General features: G+C 38.5%; 1 protein-coding gene and 1 long non-coding RNA gene across 5 annotated transcripts; one reads left to right on the top strand and one right to left on the bottom strand.

Moving 5' to 3' along the window:
* Nucleotides 1–809: 809 nt before the first annotated feature.
* LOC130408200 (uncharacterized) lies at nucleotides 810–6516 on the bottom strand. Of its 2 annotated transcripts, XR_008904732.1 has the most exons (5): nucleotides 6382–6516; nucleotides 6234–6278; nucleotides 4347–4540; nucleotides 3979–4223; nucleotides 810–1737 (listed from the first exon to the last, which is right to left on the bottom strand). It is a non-coding gene; the product is annotated as an uncharacterized LOC130408200 (long non-coding RNA). The 2 variants fall into 2 exon arrangements; XR_008904733.1 differs by lacking the exon at nucleotides 810–1737 and having other exon boundaries at nucleotides 4164–4220.
* On the top strand, nucleotides 4044–25146 carry anos1a (anosmin 1a). Of its 3 annotated transcripts, none has more exons than XM_056731667.1 (14): nucleotides 4044–4156; nucleotides 8237–8284; nucleotides 15063–15125; nucleotides 16120–16342; nucleotides 18129–18316; nucleotides 18398–18527; nucleotides 18711–18907; nucleotides 19616–19757; nucleotides 19905–20021; nucleotides 21332–21420; nucleotides 21828–21999; nucleotides 22193–22410; nucleotides 22742–22886; nucleotides 23110–25146. In XM_056731667.1, the coding sequence occupies exons 4-14, from the start codon at nucleotides 16180–16182 to the stop codon at nucleotides 23157–23159; spliced, it is 1611 nt and encodes a 536-aa protein (XP_056587645.1). In that variant the 5' UTR covers nucleotides 4044–4156; nucleotides 8237–8284; nucleotides 15063–15125; nucleotides 16120–16179; the 3' UTR covers nucleotides 23160–25146. The 3 variants fall into 3 exon arrangements, with proteins under 3 accessions (XP_056587645.1, XP_056587639.1, XP_056587652.1); XM_056731661.1 differs by lacking the exon at nucleotides 4044–4156 and adding an exon at nucleotides 5677–5917; XM_056731674.1 differs by lacking the exons at nucleotides 4044–4156; nucleotides 8237–8284 and adding an exon at nucleotides 10210–14855.
* The last annotated feature ends 581 nt before the right edge of the window (nucleotides 25147–25727 follow it).

Raw genomic sequence — 25727 nt, 5'->3', positions numbered from 1 at the left:
AATAAGTGTGGACTATTGAAATTAACTCATGACTGGCCTTCCCCAAAGAAAGACCATTAGACAACTGCAACTCAGGAAAGCTGCTGTCAGGATTCTGACCAGGGCCGAAAAACACAAGCGCATTGTGCCTTTACACTGGCTTTATTTTACCTATAAATCAATCAGCAGCCTAGGAACTTAACAGATTGCATATTGAACCTAAACTTAATAGACTTCTCAGTGCATTATTATCAATAATGGCTCACTGACAGCAAGGTGAGTCAGCATTTAGCTATTATGCCATGCACAATAGATCCAGCTTCCAGAACCAGAAATCATATGTGCCTCATCAGGGGCCACATTCAAATCCACTTTTTATCTGTGCATTAACCTAGAGATTGAGTTAAAATTATGCTATTGAGCCTTGCCTTAATGCGTTATAATAGCCTTCTACTACTAAAGTTCATCATTATAAACATTTCTAATTATTATTTAAACTGTATTTACTTCGAAAAACAACATTACACTAATGTTACTTATGGCGGCTGCCATATTATTTTTTGATGACATCAAAGCGTTCAAAATGCAGCTCAACTAACCTGAAATATGAAACATTCAGTCCGCCTGTAGATTTAAGGTTTTGTAATAAAATACATGAGGATAAGAATTGCTAAAGTAATAAACACAAAAGAAACATTATTTGGCATATTTTCGTATATTTTAATTTCATTGATAATAAATGATATATAATACATACATACATAAACACAATCATGTACACTTAGGAATTACCAATAATCAGCATGAATTTAATATAAGACACATTTAGCTACAATTCAATTCAAGTTTATTTATATAGCGCTTTTCAAAATGTGCATTGTTCCAAAGCAGCTTTACAGGGGCAAATAGGAAAAACAGAAAAGGTAAAACACGGCACAGTGCATGGTGTTCATAGAACAAGCAAGATCATTCTAATCCATAATATCTAAATAATAAATAAATAAATGCAGTCTCCCAGTGAGCAAGCCAACACTGCCCTGCTGTGGCGAGGAACCCAAACTCCAATGATTGATTAATGGAGAAAAAACCTCGGGAGAAACCAGGCTCAGCCGGGAGGGCCAGATCCCCTCTGATATGTCATAGCTGCACTCAGTGACCCCGACCAAAAGCCACCGAGCAAATATCCACGTGGAAGAGGGAGAGCCCACCATCTGCAACCCAGAAAGTCACACTCAACGAAAACCGTGCAGGTTCAACCCGGTCCCACTCCACGATCGACACCAGAAAAAACAGAGGAACAACCAGGGAAAGTAGTAATGGCATGTTGTAGCTTCATTCCTCTGTTGTCCGACAACGACCACAAAACAAGCCAAACCGGACCCACACAGCCCTAGCAGATGAATCCCCACAACCAACGAGCCCCCCCCCCCACTCCACACAAAACACCCACCCAACAACCTCCAATCAGGGTCACCGAATGCAGCTATAACTTCAAACTGCTGACATGTGATGTAAATTTAGCATTAAATACCAAGTGTAACTTCAGCATTAATGTGACAAGTAGTCCGTCTTTGCTCTTCGTTGGGAATGGAGTGGTCTGAGCTGGGATGGTCAGATGGTCGTATTTCTCTTGGGTGGTGGTGGAATTGCCTTAGATGGAGCTGGGATGGTCAGTCAGTCTGCAGCTGTAGCTGGCGTAATCTCTAGGTGGGAATTGGCATATGTCGATCATCTGGACCAAGGCGTGGTCTTGGCATCCTGAGGCGAAGGCAGAAGGAGAATAATTAGCGTAGCTGCTGTTCATTAACTATGCATTAAGTGAAAGCTTGGCTGAAAAGATGTGTCTTTATTCTAGATTTAAATTGGGAGAGTGTGTCTGACCCTCAAATAGTATTAGGAAGGCTATTCCAGAGTTTAGGTGCTACGTATGAGAAAGCTTGACCCCCTTTGGTGGATTTAGTTATCCTAGGTGTCATCAAAAGTCCTGAGTTTTGAAATCGTAGAGAGCGTGATGGGTTGTAATGTGATAAAAGCTCAGTTAAGTAAGTAGGGGCTAAACCATTTAAAGCTTTGTAAGTCTTAAAATCAATACGATACTTAATGGGTAGCCAGTGAAGCGATGATAAAACTGGGGTTACGTGATCGTATTTTCTCGACCTGGTAAGAACTCTGGCAGCTGCATTCTGAAATAACTGTATTTTGTTTATTGATGATACAGGACAACCACTAAGTAGAGCATTACAATAGTCAAGTCTTGAGGTCACAAATGCATGAATAAGCTTTTCTGCGTCAGCAACACATAAAATATTTTGTAATTTGGCAACATTTCTAAGGTGGAAGAAGGCTGTTTTTGTGATATTTGAGATGTGATTTTTAAATGACAGGTTGCCGTCTAATATAACGCCTAGGTCTTTAACTGTATTTGTTGGAGTAACAGTGCAGCCTTCAATTTGCAGGCTGTAATTGGAGATGTTCTGTTTACGTGTTTTTGGTGCTATAAGTAATATTTCCGTTTTGCTAGAGTTTAAAAGAAGGAAATTACTAGTCATCCAATGTTTTATGTCCTCGATGCACTCTGCCAGTTTTGATAGTTTGAAGGAATCATCTGGTCTTGATGAGATATATAGCTGAGTATCATCTGCATAACAGTGGAAGCTAATTCCATGTTTTCTAATAATGTTGCCAAGGGGCAACATGTATATGGAGAAAAGCAAGAGTCCTAAAACCGATCCCTGAGGTAATCCATAATTTACTTCCGTGAGATTTGACGATTTCCCATTTAAATGGACATATCGATATCTGTCTGTTAAGTAAGATCTGAATGTTGTAGTGCCTGTCCCTGATTACCGGTACAATTGTGTAAACGATCTAATAGTATTTTATGGTCTACAGCAGTGGTTCTCAACTCTGGCCCGCGAGATCCATTTTCCTGCAGGGTTTATCCCCAACTCTGATATAAAACACCTGAACAAGCTAATCAGCGTCTTTACAATAGATGCGTTCAACTTAATGCGGCGCTGCGCAAATCTGTCATCGTATGACATTTAAGTACCGCAAAAGAGATTCAAGTGCAGATTGTGCGGTACGGATTTGAATCGCTCTCGCGGTACTTTAATGCAATATTAACTTCTTTAACTTCTGTTCCTGAAGTCACTGATTAGCCTGTTCAGGTGTTTTATCAGAGTTGGTCTTAAACTCGGCAGGAAAGTGGATCTCGCGGGCCAGAGTTGAGAACCACTGGTCTACAGTATCGAAAGCAGCACTAAGGTCAAGCAGGACTAAGAGTGAGATGTAACCTTTATCTGATGCAATAAGAAGGTCATTTGTAATTCTAACAGGCGCAGTATCAGTGCTATGATGCGGTCTGAAGCCAGACTGAAACTTTTCGTGTATGTCATTATTTTGTAGGAAAGTACACAACTGAGTGGACATGAAAAAAACACTCGACTGATGCCATCTGCCTGACATTTTGTGTGTCTGTGATGGGGGGGTTATGTGTAATTATCAATACCTCTGTAAATACCTTTGTTACCGTGTTTCTAAGTGTAATGTTCAAAGTATCTGACAGCAATGGATAATAATATCTTAAATTATTGATATAGAAATAAGTGTTATCATGAGGCGGTCATTTAATGCATACATGGAAGCCAACCTTGCACGGCTATTGGGCTCTTTTTTATGGCAGGCAGTTGTAAAGTCAGGGTAGTCTTATCTGTACAGTGTGAGGTTTTATGCCTGTTAGCCTTGTTCATTTTGTTTACAACGCGCAACGCAGCAAGAGTCACGTGGTCCGGGGTCACATATATTGAATTCTGCTCAGTCAGCGTACGCTGCTAATACACTGGCAAAGTGTGGATTTTTTTGTGGCTACAATGTTGTTACCCAATTTGATTTATGTAGATCCATTGTTCATTGGTCAATAAAAAAATATTTGCGGGCATATTAACTGGTTGTTTCCTTATACTGAGGGAAAAAGAGGGAAATGCAGGACTGACCTACCTCATCCTCCCCTACCAAGTCCAAATAATCATTGAGGATCCCCCTGTACGTCTCTTTACGAGCTGGGCTACCCAACAGCCAAAGCATTTCCCTGGAAGCTGAAGGGGGTATGGGAAAACCCTTCAGTGCAACGCTGCAGGAGACCAGAAGACCCCACAGCAATAGAGTTTCTTCATAGGTATGCACTAACACTCCCTCTCAACAAACACACACAGGCACAGCACACATCACAGCTTCTCTACCTGCTGAAAAACACATTCATAATTTTACAACTGTGTACAGAATCCATTAAATAGGTCATAGACAGTTATTTTTATTTGCAAGTAACACAAAAGGCAATTTTGGAGGAGAACCGAGTGACATCTCACCTCCTAAAGATTACAGTGTGTGGCTCGACCACCTGGAGGATTCCATTCAGAGAATAACAACATCTTTTTATATGGCATCTGAATGCAAATTTTGAGTCAGAGTTTGACACAGCAGGAGATCAGTTATCAGCTGTTGATAATTACCACAGGCCTGATGTCAGCTCAGCCTGCTGAAGAAAGCCATTTTGATTCACCTGTAAAAAAATAAAAATAAATGGCTAAATTGCTGACAGCACAGCTGCCACAACACCAGGAAACTTTGCTACTTCATAAAAGCCGGTAGGGAGGAGAACGGGTGTCTCATTAACGCCCTTGGATCTCCCTTGTGAAGCTCAATTCATTACATCGGCTCGCATGACAGAGTGAAACAAGCACATCATTTCGTTCAACATTTCCAACACGTCATATTTTCTCCATTCCTTGGGCGAGGGATCGGAGCCAGAACGTTTAGAGATACCTTGTGGTATATGTTAGCGGTAGTTTTAAACGTTCTGCATATAAAACTGTTGTTGTTCTCAGCTACCACTGAAACCTTTTTAATAGTTGTGGGGTTCCCTGAATGCTTCCTGCTCCAGTCCAGATGTGCTCAGGGTTTGGCGAACAATGTGGCAGGGTTTCTATCGGACACAAGCACAGCTGCGTTTCAACACGACAGATGAGACAGGGTGGAAATTGTGTGCATTGGATGGCATTATGGCTCACATAAGACTTTAAAAGCTACTGTAAAAGGATCCTTCTATAGTTTTTGAGGTTTGAGTGAGTTAACAAGTCAAGGGCAAATAATGTGTCTTTCTTTCATTCATGACGTATCAAATAATCGACGGAACCAGAATATTTATTTCTGATTTAATCAAGAAATCAGCTCCATGTGCAATTCTTAGGTCTGCTTGTAAGCTGTCACCAAAAGATGGCAGCAGTTACAAGTATCTCACACTATCGAGGTTTAATAGTTTGAGACGCTGAAAGACACAAATTTTTTGTAACCTGCTTCCATTTGTTAAGCAAAACAACTAAGCCATTAATATGACAAACGGGTTGTGCAAATTGTATATATGCTTAAAAAATAACTAATTCATAGTGTTGCTTCTTAAAACACCCGATGTTCGTACCAGACAGTTGTGTTTTAACTGTGAATAATCCACAGAGAGCAGCGCTCCGTCAAATAAACGGTGTAAGATATCTTCACCACCAAACATCTGCTGCTGTGTGCTCCCGGTGCACCTGATCCAGCGTATCTCACGGGCCAATAGCAACCCGCGTCTCTCTGCAGGCAACGCCCACACGCGCTCGTTGAACTTTCATTATTTGCATGAAGCGCCTGCACGAAACGTCCAGTTTTACTTAGACGCGCTTCAGTAGACGTTTCAATAGAGCACTTGTAGTTCGCCAACATGCGCGGCGCGTTTACCGGTCTATGCGTTGGGATTACACTGTTACTGAACAGCGGATTTGTTGTCTTGAAGCGTCAGGACTCGGTCTCAGCTCTTGGCAGTATTTTCCGTACGAGGTGCGCCGCCAGGTGCCTCAGCCTTCACAGTACGCGGATCGCGCTCTCCACCAGACATTTCCAGGTAAAGTGAAATCAAGTTAAAGAATTAAATGTTATTGCGTGCGTATAATTAAATATAACGATATTGGATAACACATTGTATATCTATATCCCAGTTCTTCTTAAGGAAATAATACTAATATTATTCTGTCAGATATATGTGAGATGCTATTGTTAAAACTCCAAAAAAATAGCATTTAGTGTCTCCCGTATATTATGTATAAATCTTTGAGTAAATGTAACATCACTCTACACCTGCACGTTTTCAGTAATGTGAAACTGTTATTTGAAGATCTGCAGATGTACTGCAGCTAATGAATACAGGTAAAGTCACTCACCAGCTCATCCATTAGAAGTCTAACCATTACCCAGTGGAATTGTGCCTATAACCAAACATATGTATAGAATAAAAAAAACTACAGAGAAAATAAATCTTTGCCAGTCTCAATATCAACACTGTGGTTTTCATTAGAAGTTTAAACTTACTTGCAAGTCTGTTTATGCTGGTCATGACAGACTGTTGAGGGGTGTGGGTCCAGTGGAGAGGAGTGTGAGAGTGTATTTTAGAGACTTCCTGTGTGTTAGCGGGCGAGTGTGTATGCGTCTTATATTTGATGTGGGTTTGTGTTGTCTCTCTGTGTGTGTGATGTGGGGGTCGTCTGTTTCCCTTGTTACTCTTATTAAATTCGTCTTCATTTCCTTCCTGATCTTTATCCTGAGTTTTTGTAATGACACTGACCCAAGAACAGACAACTGGATTGAATTCATCCGAATTCATTTATTTTCCCTCCAATGTAGAATTTTAAGATTATTTAATTAATATTCAGCAAGCTTTTCAGTGATACAATGCAATGTTTCTACATGACCGATGCCAAGCCTGAAATTACACTGACCTTTAAGAATCAGCGCCCCACCCCCCCCCCAGAAAACAGCGAAATATCCAAATCCATGCCTACAGCCATTCAAATTAAGTCTTGTATCTGCAAATGCCTTGTCTGCTCATCACAGTGACAGTCCTGTAGTTTATCTGGGCCAGGCATCAGTGCAGAGGGAAGCAATGCACATCAGTCTCTGTTATCAAATGCTTTATTCTATGGCAAGCTGTCCCTCTGGAGATGTTATCAAATTAGTCACTGGTCTAGAAGCTCTTCATCGTCTCAACGCCGGTACCACAATATGTTCAAAGTGTTCCAGGGCTCTCAAACTCAAAAAGCGGCTAGTATTCTCAAACAACTGCTCTCATTCTACTGTCCGAGCAGGAGCTGAACTAAAATTAATTCCTTTGGTATTTGATGATCATTGTCTTCATTTTTACATCCCTTAAGCCCACTCATGCTGTCTTCCATGGGGGGAAGCCATTTTGGCAATTACCATTTTTTATCTAGTATCAAATGGAGACTGGGGTCATGGGTTAATTTGCCAGAGCTGAATGTCAAGTTCTACTGTGGTACGGCATAAAATAGAGTCTTTAGGTGCTATCACTGGTGATTAATGATTATGGGGTCAGAGCGTTTAATGTGGTTCTGAATATATTTGTTGGTTAGGTCTGCCAAAGTCTGCCAAATGCATTAATGCATAAATGTAAATGTAAGTAAATGCATATGCAAGTATTTCAGTGGTACATTCCAGCTTTTGTCACTGAAACATATGATCTGAATCAATGAATAATAGTTGCAGATAGCTTTCACACTTGAGGAATTCGATTTTTGTAGATTCTAGCGAGCACATGTGTCATGTCCACGTGACGGAATCATGATCCAGACATGATCCACCGATTCCATCACAGGCTAAAATGGATCTGTTTAGACCTATTCCCCATAGTGGCTATTGCTGCCCGATCTGGCAGGGATGATTGTCTGGTATCCTCAGTGTTCACACCATGTGAAAAAATATACAGCCTTTTGTTAATGTTGTATTTAATACCCATTATTCTGAACACAATAGGTATCCTGGGGACGCCAACCTGCAAATAAGCTTGAAACAGCCATGTTCTTCAGAGGAGCAAAAGGCTTTGACAGCTCCTGACATGCTACAGTATAGAACATTCTGAGATCTCAAATGCAAACAGGTTGTGTGTTGCTGATGAGGAATGTCTGAGGTTTAAGTGCTGAGGGTTAGCCGTCTTCAATAAGTGAGGAGATTTACAGATTGACTGTTCTGATTAATGTGTAATTTCATGAATGTTGTTTTAGTTTTCATAAATAAGAATAATGACTGAACAAAAGGAAATATCTGTTAAAACGCTCTCTGCTCAGAAGGGACACATTAAAACGAGCCTGCCTGGTGTGATGGGTGATCACAGAATTCTGACCGCATTTCCATCTGCCTCTTCTGTCCACAGAATAATGGATCCCTCGGATGGTGTCAGAGCCATAAACAGTGCGCAAAGGTAATTTCTGTCAAAATTACATAGAATTTCACAGCAGCTTGACATAAAAGCCAACACAGATCTGTCAGTTTAAAACATTGCTATGCCTGTATACCTCCCATAATGACATCATACATCATCATAAAAGCTACTGTTTCAGCTATTGCCTTTGACTATTATATCTAGCCAGCAGGTTGTCATACAGAAATGAGATTATGATTCACTAGTAATGCTAGAGGTCACGTCGGTAATGAGACTGATACAAATGGAATTGAAACACAGTGCTTTTGGATTCATATTATATTATACAGCCAGTGTTTTGACTTTTTTTTCTAACAGGCAATATGCTAATTTCAGTAAAAAACTCAACCCACTTTTTTTCTTAACGAGGACATTAACATGCTCTAGCAGCCCAGTCATTAAATAACAATAATATGCCGGTAGCACAAGGGGAATGGAACTGACATATTTCCAATGCAGATTTTCCACACATTTCACTGTGATATTATGTAAAGCTCCCTTTGATGTATTGTTCAAGATGAGGGCTGTTCCATCAATGCGCCATGCCTGCATTCCTTTACATAAGCAACAATCCACACAATGTCGCCCAAATGAATGTACATCTGGACGTTTGGAAATCTTTTTAAACAGTTCATGATTTTGCATGTATGGTTAAGCAGCTAAGCAGACTTTTTATAGCTCGAGGGGCGGCTTTAGGATTCTAAATCTTGTATGCATTGATGTATGTTCACATATGGTTGGAAAGAGCACAGCACGTGTATTCATATCACCCCCGGGGTAAGTTCTGTGGAACAGCCAGAGTTCTGACCTCTCTACTACAATCCATGATAACATTTGTCCAACTGGTTCATAGATTTTTACTGCATTCTCCAGAGAGTTTTCTCTATTGGCTTCAAATAAGGACAATGCTTTTTAGACACTTTCTGGACATTATACAGAATCCACATTCAGGTAGTAGTCTGAAAACTATATTTATGTAATACAGCATATAATAACTTTTTTTCATTATGTATAACCATTTTACGGAGCCCTTTTAGGGACATGGTGGTGGAAAAAAATGAGAGGGAAGAGAAAAATATTTTTTAAAGCTTTTGCGTTATCTCGCAAAATTCTTGCGTTCCCCGAGAAACATATGCGTTATCTCGCAAAACTTTTGCGTTCTCTCGCAAAAACTTTTGCGTTCTCTCGCAAAAACTTTTGCGTTATCTCGCAAAACTTTTGCGTTATCTCGCAAAACCATTTTGAAATCGGACAAACACTTCATGTTTAATGTTCTGCTGGGTGAGTTTGAGACTATTTCCTTAAACATTGATTTATAGACGCAGATTCCCGGACTAACAACTAGTGAGCTAAACGTTATTATAACACAAATGACACCTCATTCTACATAACGTAAACAATGAACTTGAACTTAGTTTTTCCACAAATTCGAGCCCCAGGGGTTAGCCGGCTGAGACAAGACCGAAGGGATCCTCTATAAAGGGCAAAACACGAAGATCATTAGGCTCCAAAAAATAGTAATTAACTTCAGTGCTACATAATGTAGTATAACTAAAACCAGTTTAGATTCATTAGGAGGCCATTCATGTGTATCGGAATTTGGTGAGACTAAAGTGTGTAACATTAAAGTTATTAATGAGAATAATTTTAAAAACGCTTTTCGGATTTACAGTCACTTTGTAGACGGTCTTTTTGGATTACTCCATGTCGCCTGCTCATATAGAAATACATTTATATTCTCGTTTTGAGGAAGACTAGGTTGTTGATCCTTGTCTTAACGAATAATGTGTTGTTTGTGTTATAACAACGTTTAGCTCACAAGTTATTGGTCCGGTTATCTAGTATGAACCGCTCCATTGTTAATGTACAGAGCGGAATAACAGGACGTTTGAATGTTTTGCGAGATAACGCAAATATGTTTGCGAGAGAACGCAAAAGTTTTTGCGCAGAAACGCAAACGTTTTGCGAAATAACGCAAAGATTTTCCCTCTCATTTTTTTCCACCACCATGTCCCTAAAAGGGCTCCGTACCATTTAGATCAGTTTAGGTGTAGTACTTTGTCGCCGTCTTCTCAATTAAGACGTTGTTTCTATTTATAAGTTGTTTGCTCCAAGAAATTTGTGTCAGTTAATTCCCATTAATGCTGTATATGTCTCATGGAATTCATGCTTATACCTAGACCCGTTAAGATAAAGATTCTCACATAAATTGGTTATGCTCAATGCATTCACACCTGTTGGCTTTCAAACTGCATTCAGGTGAACCAGCTTCAAAACATCACTAATTCTGTTTTGTGAAAATCCCACAACGAAGTGTCCATGTGTTATTAAAGATCCATATCATCACATACTGCATTCACACACAAAGCAGACAGCAGCCTTTGTTCTTCTAGCCTTTTTTACCATTGCATCTTGTAACTGACATTTGCATTCAGCTTAGGGATGCTCTGATACCATTTTTAAAGACTGTGTACGAGTACCGATATTGTTTACAACTAGAATAATGTAAAAAAATGTCAACTCAAAATCTCAAACCTTGTTCCTTCTCAGAAGACAGTAAAGTGCCAAAATGGGAGGGGCAATTCCAGCATTATGGATGTGACATTTACACTACCGGACAAAAGTTTTTAGACACTTGAGTGAAATGTTTCTCTTTATTAAAAAAAACTGGATCGGAAGGTGTATGATTAAATATCTGAATGAAATTAGTTTAGTAGACAAAAATATAATTTTGCAAAAATGTTTATCAAATGGATGACGTTTTCACTGAATAATGAAGAAAGAACAGCAAATAATAGATGGATCCCTTTTAATATTGTTTAAAATGCATCTCAGGGTGGGACCTCAAGAAACTGCTTGACAAAATGACAAACACTGTAGTCAAAAGGTGACTACACTAAAGATGATAAAATATAACATGTTTAGATTTTTTTTATAATTCCAACATAATTCCCCTGTTTCCTTTTATTCTATTCCATTAATTTTATTATTATTATACATTTTGGAAAACATATGAACACATAAGTAAGAAGTGTCCAGAAGCTTAGACTGGTAGTGTACATTTTCAGGAAAAACTTGAAATATAAATTCTCTGAAAATGTATATTATCAATAAATTAAATTAACTTTATTTAACCAATCCCATGATAACCCCAGATTCCAGACAAATATCAGTGAGCTTTTTATTTTAAATAAAGTTGATATAAAGTTTTTATTAAAAAATCATGGTGTTATGGATGTGACAAAAAGGATGCATATTTTTTGAAAGACAACTTTGCAGGATTTTTGTGAATTAAAATGTACAAACCAGAAGCAATAATACCCAACAAATGGAGTAAGGATGGCTCTTACCATAAAACCACCACCAAATACATATTCTATTTAAATTCTGTATTCATAATAATAAGGACCATATGGACCATTATGAATGTGACAATTCACTCACCTGACTATGTAAAACTATGCTTTAAAAACAAATAAGTGCTTCAACTGGGTATTTAAACTACTGAACATTGACATCTGATCTATCAACCTAGATTTTTTCATTTTAAGGTAGACATTTACATTGAATTGCCTGGATCTTACCAAGAGACTTTCAAGACCTGTGACCTCAAATTGACAGTTTGGCCAATGGTCTTCTCTTGATTTTCAGAGTGACTCATTTTGAAGCCATACTCAGACAGCACTTGACAATCTCTTCACCTAAAGAACGCTTCAGATTAGCATGGTATAGCTACAGGCCTACTGCAGTTTTGAATGTGATTAAGCAAGTGGCGTTTTTAACATTCAAATGCGATTGAAATAATTACGGGTCCTGAAAGTTCTCTTCATAGCTGTTTTGACTTATTAGCGCTGCGGGGCACCACTGCAAACGTGAAATCAAGAGAGAAAGCGGTTTTAATGAACAATATTTTAACATGTTAAATTAGTGACAGCAACTGTAACTAAATCGCTGATGCTGATGGGAAAGCATCTCAGAGCTAAGGACTAAATGAGGCAAATATAATTTGTCTGAACATCAGCCACAGACATGCGTGGGATTCTTGCTTATAACACATTATTATCTAGGCATGGTTTTCAACATGGATGAGATGTCTCTGAACCGGACCCAAAGCAAACATTATTTACAGACGTCATTCAGGTCATCCCAAGACATTTCAGTTGCTCATATTGTGCTCTTTCAGATTTAGTGTTGTTCTGAGTTTGGCTGATATGATTCTCCTAAAGTGACACAATGGAACAATTCTTGACATACAGAAAATGTAAAAAAAAGGAAGCAGGAGTCTCTATTTGATCTTTATTAAAGATATTATTCAAATTTTTGTAAGATCATTCAAACAAGTGCACGCTTACATTTGAAATTCATGAAACAATCCAATTTTGTTTCACGTAATGCTCAAAGTGCAGAACATGCATAGCTAAGCCTCTGGCTTGTGTAGCTTCTGCAGAGGCATGAGATTGGTGCATTTTCGCTGATCTAGAGCTACATCAACAGCTTAATCTCCACGTCCGCAGTTCTTAAATAACCTTTTTTTCCTAAGCTTGATGGAAATGCTTGATTTGAGCCTGAAATGGGGTGGAGAACTACCTGGCACTGGGGTACAATAAAGACATTGGAAGAGAGAGCGTTCATGGAAATTACAGGTGCTTCATAGTGGACCAGCGAATGGTGGGGGTTGACTTTACAAATGTTGTCCTTTTTGCAAAAAGAGACAGCAGTTTAAACCCACCATCCCAGAATTGGAATACTTCCCGTGATAAATAGTTTATCTTTGTGCTGTGCTTTTGCCTCTACTATGCAATGTATCATATAAGGCTGTTTCTCAAAGAGAGTGGACCATTGTGTGATGTAGTTGGGAGACAAAATAATGATAAATGGGACCAGAGTTTTGAATGTGGCTCAGTGCCTCAGAACAAGCTTTTGTTTATTATGGTAGAGGTTAAATGAGATTGTATAGTTTATAAAGAGGGAAATTAATCTACTGTGTCATATAAGCATTTACTTGCGTCCGATAAATTATAAAGCCTGTGGATGTTTGTTCTGCATAAGAGTCAGTTAATCACAGAGTATAGAATAAGGTGGGCATCATTTTTTAACACTTCATAGTCTTCATTTTTAAAATGATTAATGATATATACACTGTTAAATGTAATTCAAGTTCATAAATAATGTAAAACTGAATTAGTTTTCAAAGTTAATAATTTAAGTTAATCAACTTCAGTTCACTTGCATGTAACATGCAATGTATTGCATTGTGAACATAGTCAGTAATTTATTCTTCGTTACCAAATGCTAGAAATGCCTTTTTTTTAAGAAACTAATAATTGATTTACCCCAAGCCCTGTGAAACCTGCAACTTGTGTGACTTTTTTTATCTATGCAAGGCCTTGTTGAAAGGATCCAAGCATATTATCTATTTAAAGGTTTTTGATTTAATGAAAGTAAATAGTGACCACAGCTGTCGAGTAAAATGTCCATCAGCTGCAATCATAAAACAGAGATGTATCTCATCTCCTCTGGTGTTTCACAGAAGAGACGAAAGTCATGCCGATTTGAAACAACATAAGGGGCAATAAATGAAGACTGGATTTTCATTTTTGAGCGAACTTTCCCTTTAATGTGGTGTTTGCATGATGAGTTGGTAGTTGATTTCATTTGTACGGGAAACAGGCTGACAAACCACTATTCTCTCAGCTGCACTCTCAAGCTACTCCGAGACATTATTTCGTGTGGTTAGAGCACTCAAGCTCCAGGCGATCACAGCAGGGCCCTGGCCGCTCTGAGCTCAATAAAACTGCCTCTTTTCCAGCCTCTGACTGCCCCTGTGCCTCTCCCATTATTCATAGTTTCCGACGACTGCACCACCCTGAGCCTGCGCTGTCTTTAAAAGGTGTGCAGTTTTACTGCCCTTCTGGATAAATGTGTTTCCCACTCTCATTTTCGCTCCGAAACATTGCCCCAGGATAGCCCCAGTCTCCATGATTTAGTCACACAAACATACATATATTATCAATTCACACACACATACTCCTCACCAAGTTCATTCTGAACACTTTCCTCATATTAAATCCCTGGATTAACATCCTAATGCAAAACTCTCGAAAAAAAAACTGACACGTTTAGAATTTCTCCTATGGAAGGTTTTGCAAAGATGGTGGTAAAGGTTGACAATTCATGCTGATTAAAAATCTGAACTTCAGAATAAAGACAGCTCCTAGATCAGCATAATGTATAGTGTTCACAATCTCTCACCCAGCAGGCTACTGCGGTGCACAGTGACCGCTGTGTCTCATCGTGGCATGAAATTGGAAATGTGAATTCCCCAGAGGCGGCAATGCTCAGTCATGCAGGAAGTGAAGTGTCAATTTTAAGGAAAAGAGAATAGAAGATGAGAGAGGAAGTGAAGGACAATGAGATAGAGAGAGTCAGGTGAAGGCAATGAAACGAGAGACTTTTGGCATGTGTGCGAAGAGCAGCATTGCTTAAAATATTGCAATGCTGATTCCAAATGTCAGTGATCACAAAACGTTCCAGGCTGCAGAAATCTCTCCACTGGAATTTCCAATAAAAGGTGTGTAACCACTGCCATCAAACACCTTTCGCACATGATCAGAAACAACTAATATGAACCTGATGAATGATTTGAACTCTAGATGGGTTTAAAATTACTCTTCAGGGTGATTTTTTGCTTTACCATAACTGAGTGTGTCTGTATGTAAAAGAAGAGTTCCTTATAACCACGATTTCTGATACTCAGACCTTTCCTGTCTGTTCACAGTGCCTGGAGCCATGCAAAGACTCCTGGGAGTTGAAAGACGGACCTTGTCAAGATTTATGTGAGGTACGACCGCAGCAGTCATCACAGATTTAGTATTTTCTGGGGTGGGCGGGTACATTTTTATCCTAAATGGATGACCTTGCTGTTCTGGTTTTCCAAATATTAATTCTCCATTGTCTGTCTTGACAGACTTGGCTACCATACACTGTACCAGCTGGCACATGGGTTGCCACTTCCATTATTCAAAATGATAATGTTCTACTCCGAAATTCTTAAAAAAAAATCTGAGAATACCTTTCATTTTACTTGCGTGTTCTGTAATTGTGGCACAGTCACAGCTTTTAATACATTGTAAACTCTTTGCCATGTACAATCTAGCTGTTCCGCCTTAGAACAATGGGGTCTCAAAACACTGAATATTAGTTTGACAATCTGCCAGCACTGAATGGAAACTTCATCATCTTTTCAGACATTTGTGTTCACAAATTTAAACGAGCCATTCATCACCAACACATGTATTACACACATTACATCTCACAACCATCTTGTAATGAACAACCAAATGTGATGTGAATGAATATCCTTAAGGGACAGTTCACTCAAAGATAAACATTCTGTCATCAATTACTCACCCTAAAGTTTTTCCAAATCTATATAAATGTCTTTGTTCTGATGAACACAGAGAAATATATTTGGAAGAATTCTTGTAACCAAACAGTTCTCAGCCACGATTGACTCCCATAGTAAGGAAAATGACAATGGTAGTGAAAAGTCCCCCAGAACCGTTTGCTTACCTACATTCTTCAAAATATTGTCTTTTGTGTTCAACAGAACAAAGACATTTATAAAGCAATTTTTTCTACTATAGTTGTCAATGGTGGTCAAAATCTGTTTGGTTACAGGCTATCTTCCAAATATCTTAGTGTTCATCAAAAAAAAGAAACGTTAACAGATTTGGAACAAATTAAGAGTAAAAAAGACAGAATTTTCATTTATGGGTTAACCGTTCCTTTAATGGGTTTGACTCGGGTATTATAATGATCTCTAATGTCAACAGCAAGCGTTTCCCAAGCGTCACGGGGAATGTGTTACCAGCTGTGAGTTTCTACGATCAGTGATGGTGGTAAAACAGGGCGACTGCCCAGCGCCAGAAAGAGCCAGCGGCTTTGCTGCTGCCTGTGTGGAGGGATGTGAAGAAGACGGAGAGTGCTCATCCCAAAAAAAGTGCTGCCCGAACGGCTGTGGACACACTTGTCAGTCCCCAAAGAATCTTTACAGGGGTAAGAACCAGCTGCTTTAACCAAAGCTACGACTGGTATGGATATGTTTTATCAGTATTTTTTAGTAGTACAACTTTAGATAAAGTATACACTGATACAGAATTTGTGGGTCAATAGCTTGTTATATACAGCATAGTTTTGCCTTTTGCAGCTAGAAAAAATAGGATATAGATTCAGCATCAACATTTTATCAGTAAATAACATGTCGGTCACCGATATATTTATATACAGTGGCAAGAAAGAGTATGTGAACCTTTTGGAATTTCATGGTTTTCTGGATAAATGTGTCATAAAATTCAAGTTAAGGGTATTGACAAAGAAAATGTGTCTAAAATAATAATCAAATTAATCTTTTATGTCTTTATTGATAACAACCAAAAAAAACCTCATAGTTCTTGTGGGAAAAGTATGTGAACCCTTGAGTTAATATCCTCCAAAAAGCTCACACCTTGAGTCTCGTTAAGATAATACGTTTGGAGGACACGCTTATGTGAGCCATGCATCGCCAAAAAGAGCTTTCAGAGGATCTACAAACAAGAATTGTTGATTTACATAAAGCTAGCAAGGGTTACAAAGTTATATCAAAGACTTTAGAAATTCACCAGTCAACAGTTAGGCAAACAATCTACAAATGGAGACACTTTGGGACTGTTATTACTACCAAGAAGTGGGCGCCCAGTCAAAATGACACTGAGAGCACAACAAAGACTTACCAATGAGGTAAAGAAACAACCCTGAATGACAGACAAAGATTTGAAGGCATCGTTGGAACTTGCAAACATCTCTGTTCATGAGTCTAAAATAAGTAAAACACCGAACAAGCAGGGTATCCACAGCAGGACATGACAAAAGAAGCCACTGCTTACTAAAAAGAACATTGCTGCAAGCCTGAAGTTTGCAAAAGAGCACATTGACACTCAACAGCGGTATTGGCTAAATGTTGTGGACTGATGAAACTAAGATTGAACTATTTGGAAAAAACACACAGCACTACATCTGGCGTAGAAGGGGCACGGCGTATCATCATGAAAACATCATTCCAACTGTAAAGTGTGGTGGAGGAAACATCATGATTTGGGCCTGCTTTGCTGCATCAGGGCCTGACCAGCTTGGAATCATTGAGGGGAAGATGAATTCCCAAGTATATCAGACAATTCTTCAGGATAATGTGAGATTCTCTTCAGTCAGCTGAAACTGTTTAGAAGGTGGGTCATGCAGCAGCACAACGACCCAATACTCCGGAGCAAGTCCACAACAGAATGGCTTCAGAATAACTAAATCCGCCTTCTTGAGTGGCCAAGTCAGAGCCCAAACCTCAACCCAATAGAGATGCTATGGAATGACTTGAAGAGGGCCATATACATGAAACGTCTAAAGAATAGACTAAAGACTAAAATTCCTCCTCAACGATGTGCAGGTCTGATCCACAGCAACAGGAAGCGCCTGGTTGAGGTTATTGCTGCCAAGGAGGGGTCAACCAGTTATTCATTCTAAGTGTTCTCTTACTTTTTCCACTCCCATTTTAAATGTTGAATGTGTGTGTTCTATAAACACATAAAAGATCAGATTTTTTTGTGTTATTATTTTTAGACACATGTTGTTTGTCAATATCCTTGACTTAGGTGAAGATAAGATCACATTTTATGACAAATTTATTCAGAAATCCATGAAATTGCAAAAGGTTCACATACTTCTTCTTGCCACTGTATATCATACATGTGCGCAACATTCACGAGTTTAGTCCAGATTTAATAACATAAGCTGTTGATTTTGCTATGATCCCCAGGTGCTCCTCTTAAACCCAGAAAGGAGCTGGTCTTTGAGGAGCTACAGTCTGGTGGTGCGCTGGAGGTGCGTTGGTCCTCGAAGTTCAACGTTTCAGCGGAGCCAGTGTTGAACGTTTTGCAGAGGAGATGGAACTATGGCATCCACCCCAGTGAAGACGGAGCCACTGAGTGGCAGGTGTTGGCACGGGTAAGTCTGAACATGTGTCTCATGGGTATTTTACTGTACTTTATTCAACCATGTTATGCTAACACATTCAAACAACTGTAGACATCAGAGGAGCGTGTGTGGTTGAGAGACATTCGGCCTGGTCGCTGGTACCAGTTCAGGGTGGCAGCAGTCAATGTGCATGGGACCAGAGGATATACCACTCCCAGTAAACACTTCAGATCCTCTAAAGGTGTGTGTGTTAAATCTTAGGGGTTGATTTATGTCCTTAAGAATGATTAAAGCAGTGTTCCAAGATTGCTAATATAACAACGGGACATTTCAATGTTTGCATTATTTCATTGTATGTGATGTAGTAACTTTACTAATTAGATTTTCAAGCATGAAACTGACATCAGTGTCTTCCCTCTCTCAGATCCCGCCCCTCCTCCGGCGCCCTCTGACCTCCACGTCAGCGACATGACCTCTGGTGCAGATCGCTCTTTGTCTGTCCGCCTCAGCTGGATTATGACGGCAGACCTGGACATCCCTGTCAATCACTTTAAACTATCCTGGAGCTATTCTGACCAGACCTCGCTGCCCAAACTCAAAAGGAGACAGTCAGTCAGTGGGGTAATTCATATCATCGCCACGCACGCTCCACTTCTCTGCCCCCCCTCTCTCTCTCATCCTCTTTCACCTTCTCATATACTGGATTGTTCCCAAAACCCCTTGAGTGTTAAGCTCCAGCCCGTTTCTCTGTGCAAGCCACAACAAAATAGATATCTGGGTGCAAATGGTGCAAGATAAACAGCTGGAGATTGGGCCTTTGATCACATCAAGCCCTTAATCCGAAAGCTTCAGACGTCGAACTAGGGTGGTACGGCATTGCATCACCCTTCTTGGCAAATGCAAACACTTCTGGGTGCCATGTGATATGCAGCCAAAAACAACATATCCATTCTAGTTCTGTTTGAGAAAAGGAAATCTCTCAATAACAGCTGAATTGTTTAGCTTTGAGTGAGATCATTTTGAAGAGTTTATTTTTTTCTCCCTAGAAGTATCCAAGGGATGGTTGTACTGCGTGTCTACGTGCTTAGGGACTTGGAAGTTTAGTCTGTAAATAAAGAACCGTGCTGATTGTACACTAGTGCATAATGTATAACATCTCATAAAAATGATTAGAGTAAGTTTTTATATACTTTATACATGATTAGATCCCATTTTATAGAATTACAGGGTGGTTAACATTTATACATGATGGGATTATCTTTCATTCTCATATGGGAGCCATCTGTTTTCATTCTGTTAATGCATGCTATTGTTTGTGTGTTTGTGTAGGACTCTACCTATGCTGAGCTGGATGACTTGAGAGAGAACAGGAGTTACGTAGTGGAGCTGCAAGCAGTTTCATACTGGGGTCAGGTCCCCCTCAAGGGCTCCAAGGCCATACTTCAGTTTACTACAAACCAGAGACAATCCAGTATGAAACTATTCTTATAATTGCTGCACATATTTTGCTCGGTACATAATAGCACTCATTTGGGTGTTGTGAAATACAGTGAAAAACAGCTGTAAATGTTTTCCATTCGTAACGTTATACGTTTTCCCCATGTTTGATGTAACACAGATTTGGAACCCACAGTCATCCCAGTTTTCGTAAAGCCCCAGTCAGATCTGTTAGACGTGGGCACACCGTTCTATCAAGATGGACAGCTTCAGGTCCGGGTTTACTGGAAAAAGGGAGGTATGACAGAGGCAATACATCATGTCTTTATTCTAGGAAGAAAAACTGTTCTACTGTATTACTGTCTGCATTTCATTTCTTGCTTTGAGCTATGCTTTCTGTTCATTAAAGGTTTGATTTTGTGTTGGGAAATGAAGAACAATGTTTTTTGTTGTATTGAAAGTTATAAAAACAACTTTCTGAAATAAGTACAGACCTGCTTTTGTGCTGATGAACTGATGAGGCATGTCTTGGCCTAACTTTACATTCGGCAGCTTACCATTCAATAGTTTAGTTGTTTTAATGAGTGATGAGTCGATCGTTCATTAAATTTAAAAATAAAAGCTGCCATAGAAATGAAAACATATCACTTCATACATGCCAAATCTTGCAGAATGGTGCACATACAAATTCACATTATACTTTGCAAGGATGTCTCATGTCAAATCCCTAATATTAATTATTCCAATTTTTTTTCAAACTGTTCTGTTACATACAATATTACAGTTGCTTTGCATACTTTGCTTTGTTTTGCATTGTACTGATTTTGCTTGTATTTGCTTGAATTTTTCAGGATACAGTATGTAAAAACCAAGTTTACTAAATGTCAATTTTAATTAAGAAATTATATGATTTTAGTTTTTTCAAGCTCTTTTTATTATCCGTGACAAACGTGATTTTTACTCATGTTAGGTTTTTTATTACGTTTTTACCAAAAAAAAGGATTTAATAGAGGCAGATAACATTACCCATTTTTGAAATTGAGATCAAGTCAAGTCTTTTTACTGTACATACATTTTTATGACTGTATTGATTAGAAATGGATCACCTTCGAAATGAAATTTTTGTCATAATTTACTCACCCTGATGTCATTTTCAACCTGTGTGATTTTCAGCAAATGTTTAAAAAAACTAAAAACTTGGGTCTTTAGTGACCTCTATTCTGTGGACACAAAACCAATGTAAGTCAATGGGGACCAATGGTTTTCTGTTATCAACATTTCTCTCGAAATATCTTGTGTGTTCTGCAGAAGAAACAAAGTCATAAAGGTTTGAAATGACTAGAGGGCATGTAAATACAGACATCATTTTTATTTTGATGGTGAACTACTACATTTAAAACCTATAATGTAAAGTAATACAATGAAAAGTTAAGATAAGATTTCACACACATACAAAAAACATGGAACAATCATATACATTGAACATGACATGTTTACTGCAGTTTTTGGACCCAAATGCAGTATAAATATCTTAGAAAATCAAAAGGGATTGACGAACCTGGCTTTGTTAACTCGTGTTGAAAGAGTTTAATAAATATTTAATTTCAGATCCCACTGTGAATCGTTACCGTGTTCAGTGGTCTCCAGAGTTTTGCAGTCACAATGGATCCAGAACCCAGGAAAAGCTCATCACCCAGGTAACCAGTCAAGATCATTTCTTCCATCCTCCCTACTGGTGTGAGGCCACATTCTTTCATGGTGCATGACTCAACCATGTGCAGGAGCGTCCCTTATGCACCCATTCTAGAAAGCTACCTTCAGTTCAGAGAAACATAAGAGGATTTTTTGGGGGGGATTTGCATCAGCGTAAAAACATGATTTATCATGAGAGAGGAAGATATTAAACTCTATGACACATAAAAAATGGAAAACGAGTATCTTTATCAGCATAGAAACTGTGAAACTCTTCATGTGTTTTGAGAGACATGAACTATAGATTTCATCTGAATTGTGGCTAGCCACAGGTGATTAGTCATCATATTTCTTTAATAAATACTTCTCAGCAGAGTTGGAGTTTCACGTTTGCTTTCGTTTCGTTGAGCAGGAGAATTTTGCCAGCCTTCCTGGTCTTCAGTACTCTTGCAAATACAAGGTGATCATCCAGCCTGTAGGATCAAAGGCTCGAGCACAGGCGGAGAGCACAACCTTCTACACACCGTCCTGTGCAACCATTCAAAGCAAGAGCCCCAAACCAATTACCTGTTCCACTGCCTCAGGTTATCCAGAGATTTAATAATATAAGATGACCGTACTGCTAAAATCTATTACTGTCATCTGCAAAACCATTCCTTTCAGAAGATTACATTTGTGTTTTTATAATGAATGTTCCCAAATGTACGTTCAGGCTAACAAATGCAATATGCTGTGTTGAGCGATTCTTATGTGATTCTGTGTGTCCTCTTAATGCAGTGGTTCCTCAGAAGGTCCTGATCAAGGCAGAGAACCTGACAGCAGCATTTTCTGTCTACATGGGAAACGTGACCGGCCTGTTCTCATGGGTGGTTGCAATACCTCAACCCCCACAGCAAGTCACGGGGTACCAGGTCACATGGGCAGAGCTCATCACAGAGAGCCGCAGAAATAATCTGCCCAACAGTCTCATATCCCAGTCTCAAATCCTGCCTCCTGTAAGTCACGACGGTAAAGATAGTTGGTGACAATCAAATGTTTGTGTTTGTCAGAATATTTTGGGTTTTCGATGCTGATGTGTCAGCATAAAGCAGCTCTCCTAAACTTAACCATAGTTTCTGTACGTTACCATAGAAACTACGAAATTGAATAATCAAAAATCTATTTTATTTAATTTCAAGTTTATCTATTTTTACTGCATGCCTCAAAGTTCTTAGACAGCGTAATTGGATTTTTGAAAACTTCACAGACATTATGATTTGATTTTGAAATACTTCACAGACACGAATCATCTAACTTGTCAAACTTTCTTCCTGTGCCTGCATTTAGGAGCGTAACATTCTGGTAGTTTCTGGTCTTCAGCTTGCGTCTCTCTATAGGCTTGAGGTCCAGGTAATCACTACAGGAGGACAAGGACCAGTAACTTCCAGAACCTTCCAGACACCAGCTCAAGGCATGCCAGTCCTGCATTACAGTAAGCTTTTTATGTAGTAATACCATACAGCTCATGATTCTTGCAAGGACTCATTCCCTTACTCATTTCACAGTTTATATGAGAAGCTTGTAGCCGTAAGTCTAAATCTTTATAGGGGAGTTTTGAAAAGATATTCTTGTTTGAAGGGTTAACGAATAAGTTCTGTGTAGAAAACGAATTGCTCTCTCTAAACTTTAAAGTGCCACTTTACTCTACCCCTTAGAACCCCGGATTAAGAAACACCATTTAAGGTCGGTGATGGAACGGCACTGAAGACCACATTGCAACGATTCATCAAAAACCAGACCCGACTCCTCAGGAAGACAGAAAACCCGGAGAACCAAAGAACGGCTAATTTCATTTCAACCTGAGCCAGTCAACTGCCTCCGAATTTATCATGGGGACCTGTTGTAATGAGAAGATCATATTGATGTGATTGATGTTATGATATCCGAGGGTCCAGTAATTTCCTGTGGGGCTTCCACAAACTAATTAGAATCGAATATGCAACAAAGATCTAGGCATCGACTACCAAAAGCCATATGATAAAACAAACAAGAAACAATTGTAGTGCAGAAAATGAATTGATTTGAACCTGTTACCTTGTGGTATATGGAGATTCTTTGAATGGCACCTTCCTAAAAATGACCCGAAGCACTGCAAATGGAGCCTCTTTAATCCAATATTGCATGTGATGACTAATTTGGTTTGACTTGTAAATAAGTCTGACACAATACTGTTTGTGGTTTTGCATGTGTATGTTCAGCATGACATTTTTCTGCTTGTTTGTGTCAATAGCACCAAATGAGGTATCGACGAGAAATGAATTGCAGCTCTGATAAATGAGTTTTTAGGAGGATGTCATGTGGTGTGTGCTTAATATGCAGTGGAGATGTTTGTTTGCATTCATGTAATTCCTGTATATACTACATGTTTTTTTATTTATTTATGTATGCAATGCAAATGTGTTACGTGGATTTGTAACTTTCCGTGCGTGTGAATATGTACAGTATGTCTGTGCATGAATGTATGTGTTCTTGTGTGCGGGTTCCCCAGCATCATTCGCAAACAAACCCTTGCGAGGAGATTTTGTATAAATATATTTGTTAATTCCCATGGATGATACAAATGAATGTACATATTTTATATGATTAAAACTGTTAAACCTTGTTTTCCCTTTATAATACTGGTTGTGTGCTTTGTAACAGTGCTGCCTGTGGGAATATAAAATTGCATGTGAATCCACAGTGCGAGCGACATGGCAGTCAAATCTTAACCATTAAAAATACATTAAGAACATCCATATAAAAAGATGAATTCCATTCGAACATTAACACGTTTTGCTAGTAAAACACTTCCAGTGGATACAAAACGATCATATTCTCTACTGCACTGGGAAACAACTTCCAGCCTGTGGCAATAACATAATTGGGTTTATTTTTCAATGGAAAGAGACATTCTGTTGAAGCACCTACACAGGGTTATGCATCTATTTCTGTTGTTCGGTGTGTGCGCGCAAACCAAGCAGTCGTAAAGCCCTAAGCTCAATGGACAAGTGTGCTGTTACTCAACATACACATATCTATACAGGCAGCTCTTGGGGCTCTCTAGTAACTTTCCTTAGAATTCAGCTACTCACCTGGCCCTTATGTCACATGGAAGCATGTGCATGTGTGCTTGTTTGTAATATAGTATATTGATATGCCTGTTGTCATTACACTTTACAATAATCCCATAGCAGATGGGAGACATTATAGATGGCATAAACAGAATAGCCACCATTTGTTTTCTCTGTAAGCTTTTCTATATTGTAGATGCACTTGCCTACAGCTGTTTCTTAACATAATTCACATCTACACACATTTAGATTGTATCATGGGATGGATATTACATGTGGCTTGTTTGGATAGTCTAGTATGACTTCCATATGCTGTACCTCACATGTCATTTTCGTGTATATATGTGTTTGTGCTTGGTTTAAGCGGATGCACTGATATATATTTTTCTGTATGGGAAGGCTTTATAACAATATGAGATATGTCTCTTATTCCACTCCCTTTGAGAGCATCCCACTGGAATATGAAGTTGTTTTTTTTGTATTGTTTTCCAGTAACAATATTTAAACATACTTACATCTAGATAAATCTACTTGTGAAAAAACTGAAAAGCTATTATATTATAAATATTATGAAATGTTTTTAGAAATCTTGCATATTTAAAAACTGGGAAAATATAATTGTATTAAACAAGAAAAATCTTATGGGGTAAGACATTTATTTCTTACAACTCTATTTGAGATGTTACAATATTTTTATAATATTTACATACTATATTCAATATTTGTATCTCAATCCATTTTGCTTCTTGTGTACATTTATTATTTTAATAATGAATCTGCTATATTTCAAAAACAGAAGATAATAACATTCGAAAAGTGATCTCCAAAATGTTGCTTTAACTGGGAGTTTTCAGTTTATTCCTCAACCTCATTGCAATAACACATTATACAAACCTCAAAGTAATGCTCATCTTGTCAATGCCGTCTTATCGTAATCATGGTCTGAAAATCTTATCTAAAAATGGTCTGTTGGCTCAGTCTGAACATGTTAAATAATGATTATTAAATGAAACAACAATATATTTTTTTTCAAAACGCTACAAATCCATGCTTTTAAAAAAAAATGGTTTATTTATTTTTAAAAACACACAAAAAAGAGAACATGAAACATATGACATCAGGGACTCATACTATAAATTAATATAAATCAAATAAATGCAAATGCATGAAATAAATAACAGCCAAATAAAATTAATAGTAACAAACTTAATAGTCAAATAAAA

This window comes from Triplophysa dalaica, chromosome 2 (assembly GCF_015846415.1).
Source record: "Triplophysa dalaica isolate WHDGS20190420 chromosome 2, ASM1584641v1, whole genome shotgun sequence".
Taxonomy (NCBI): Eukaryota; Metazoa; Chordata; class Actinopteri; order Cypriniformes; family Nemacheilidae; genus Triplophysa; species Triplophysa dalaica.
Note: the sequence above shows the minus strand (reverse complement) of the source record. Positions and strands in the feature narration are given on the sequence as shown.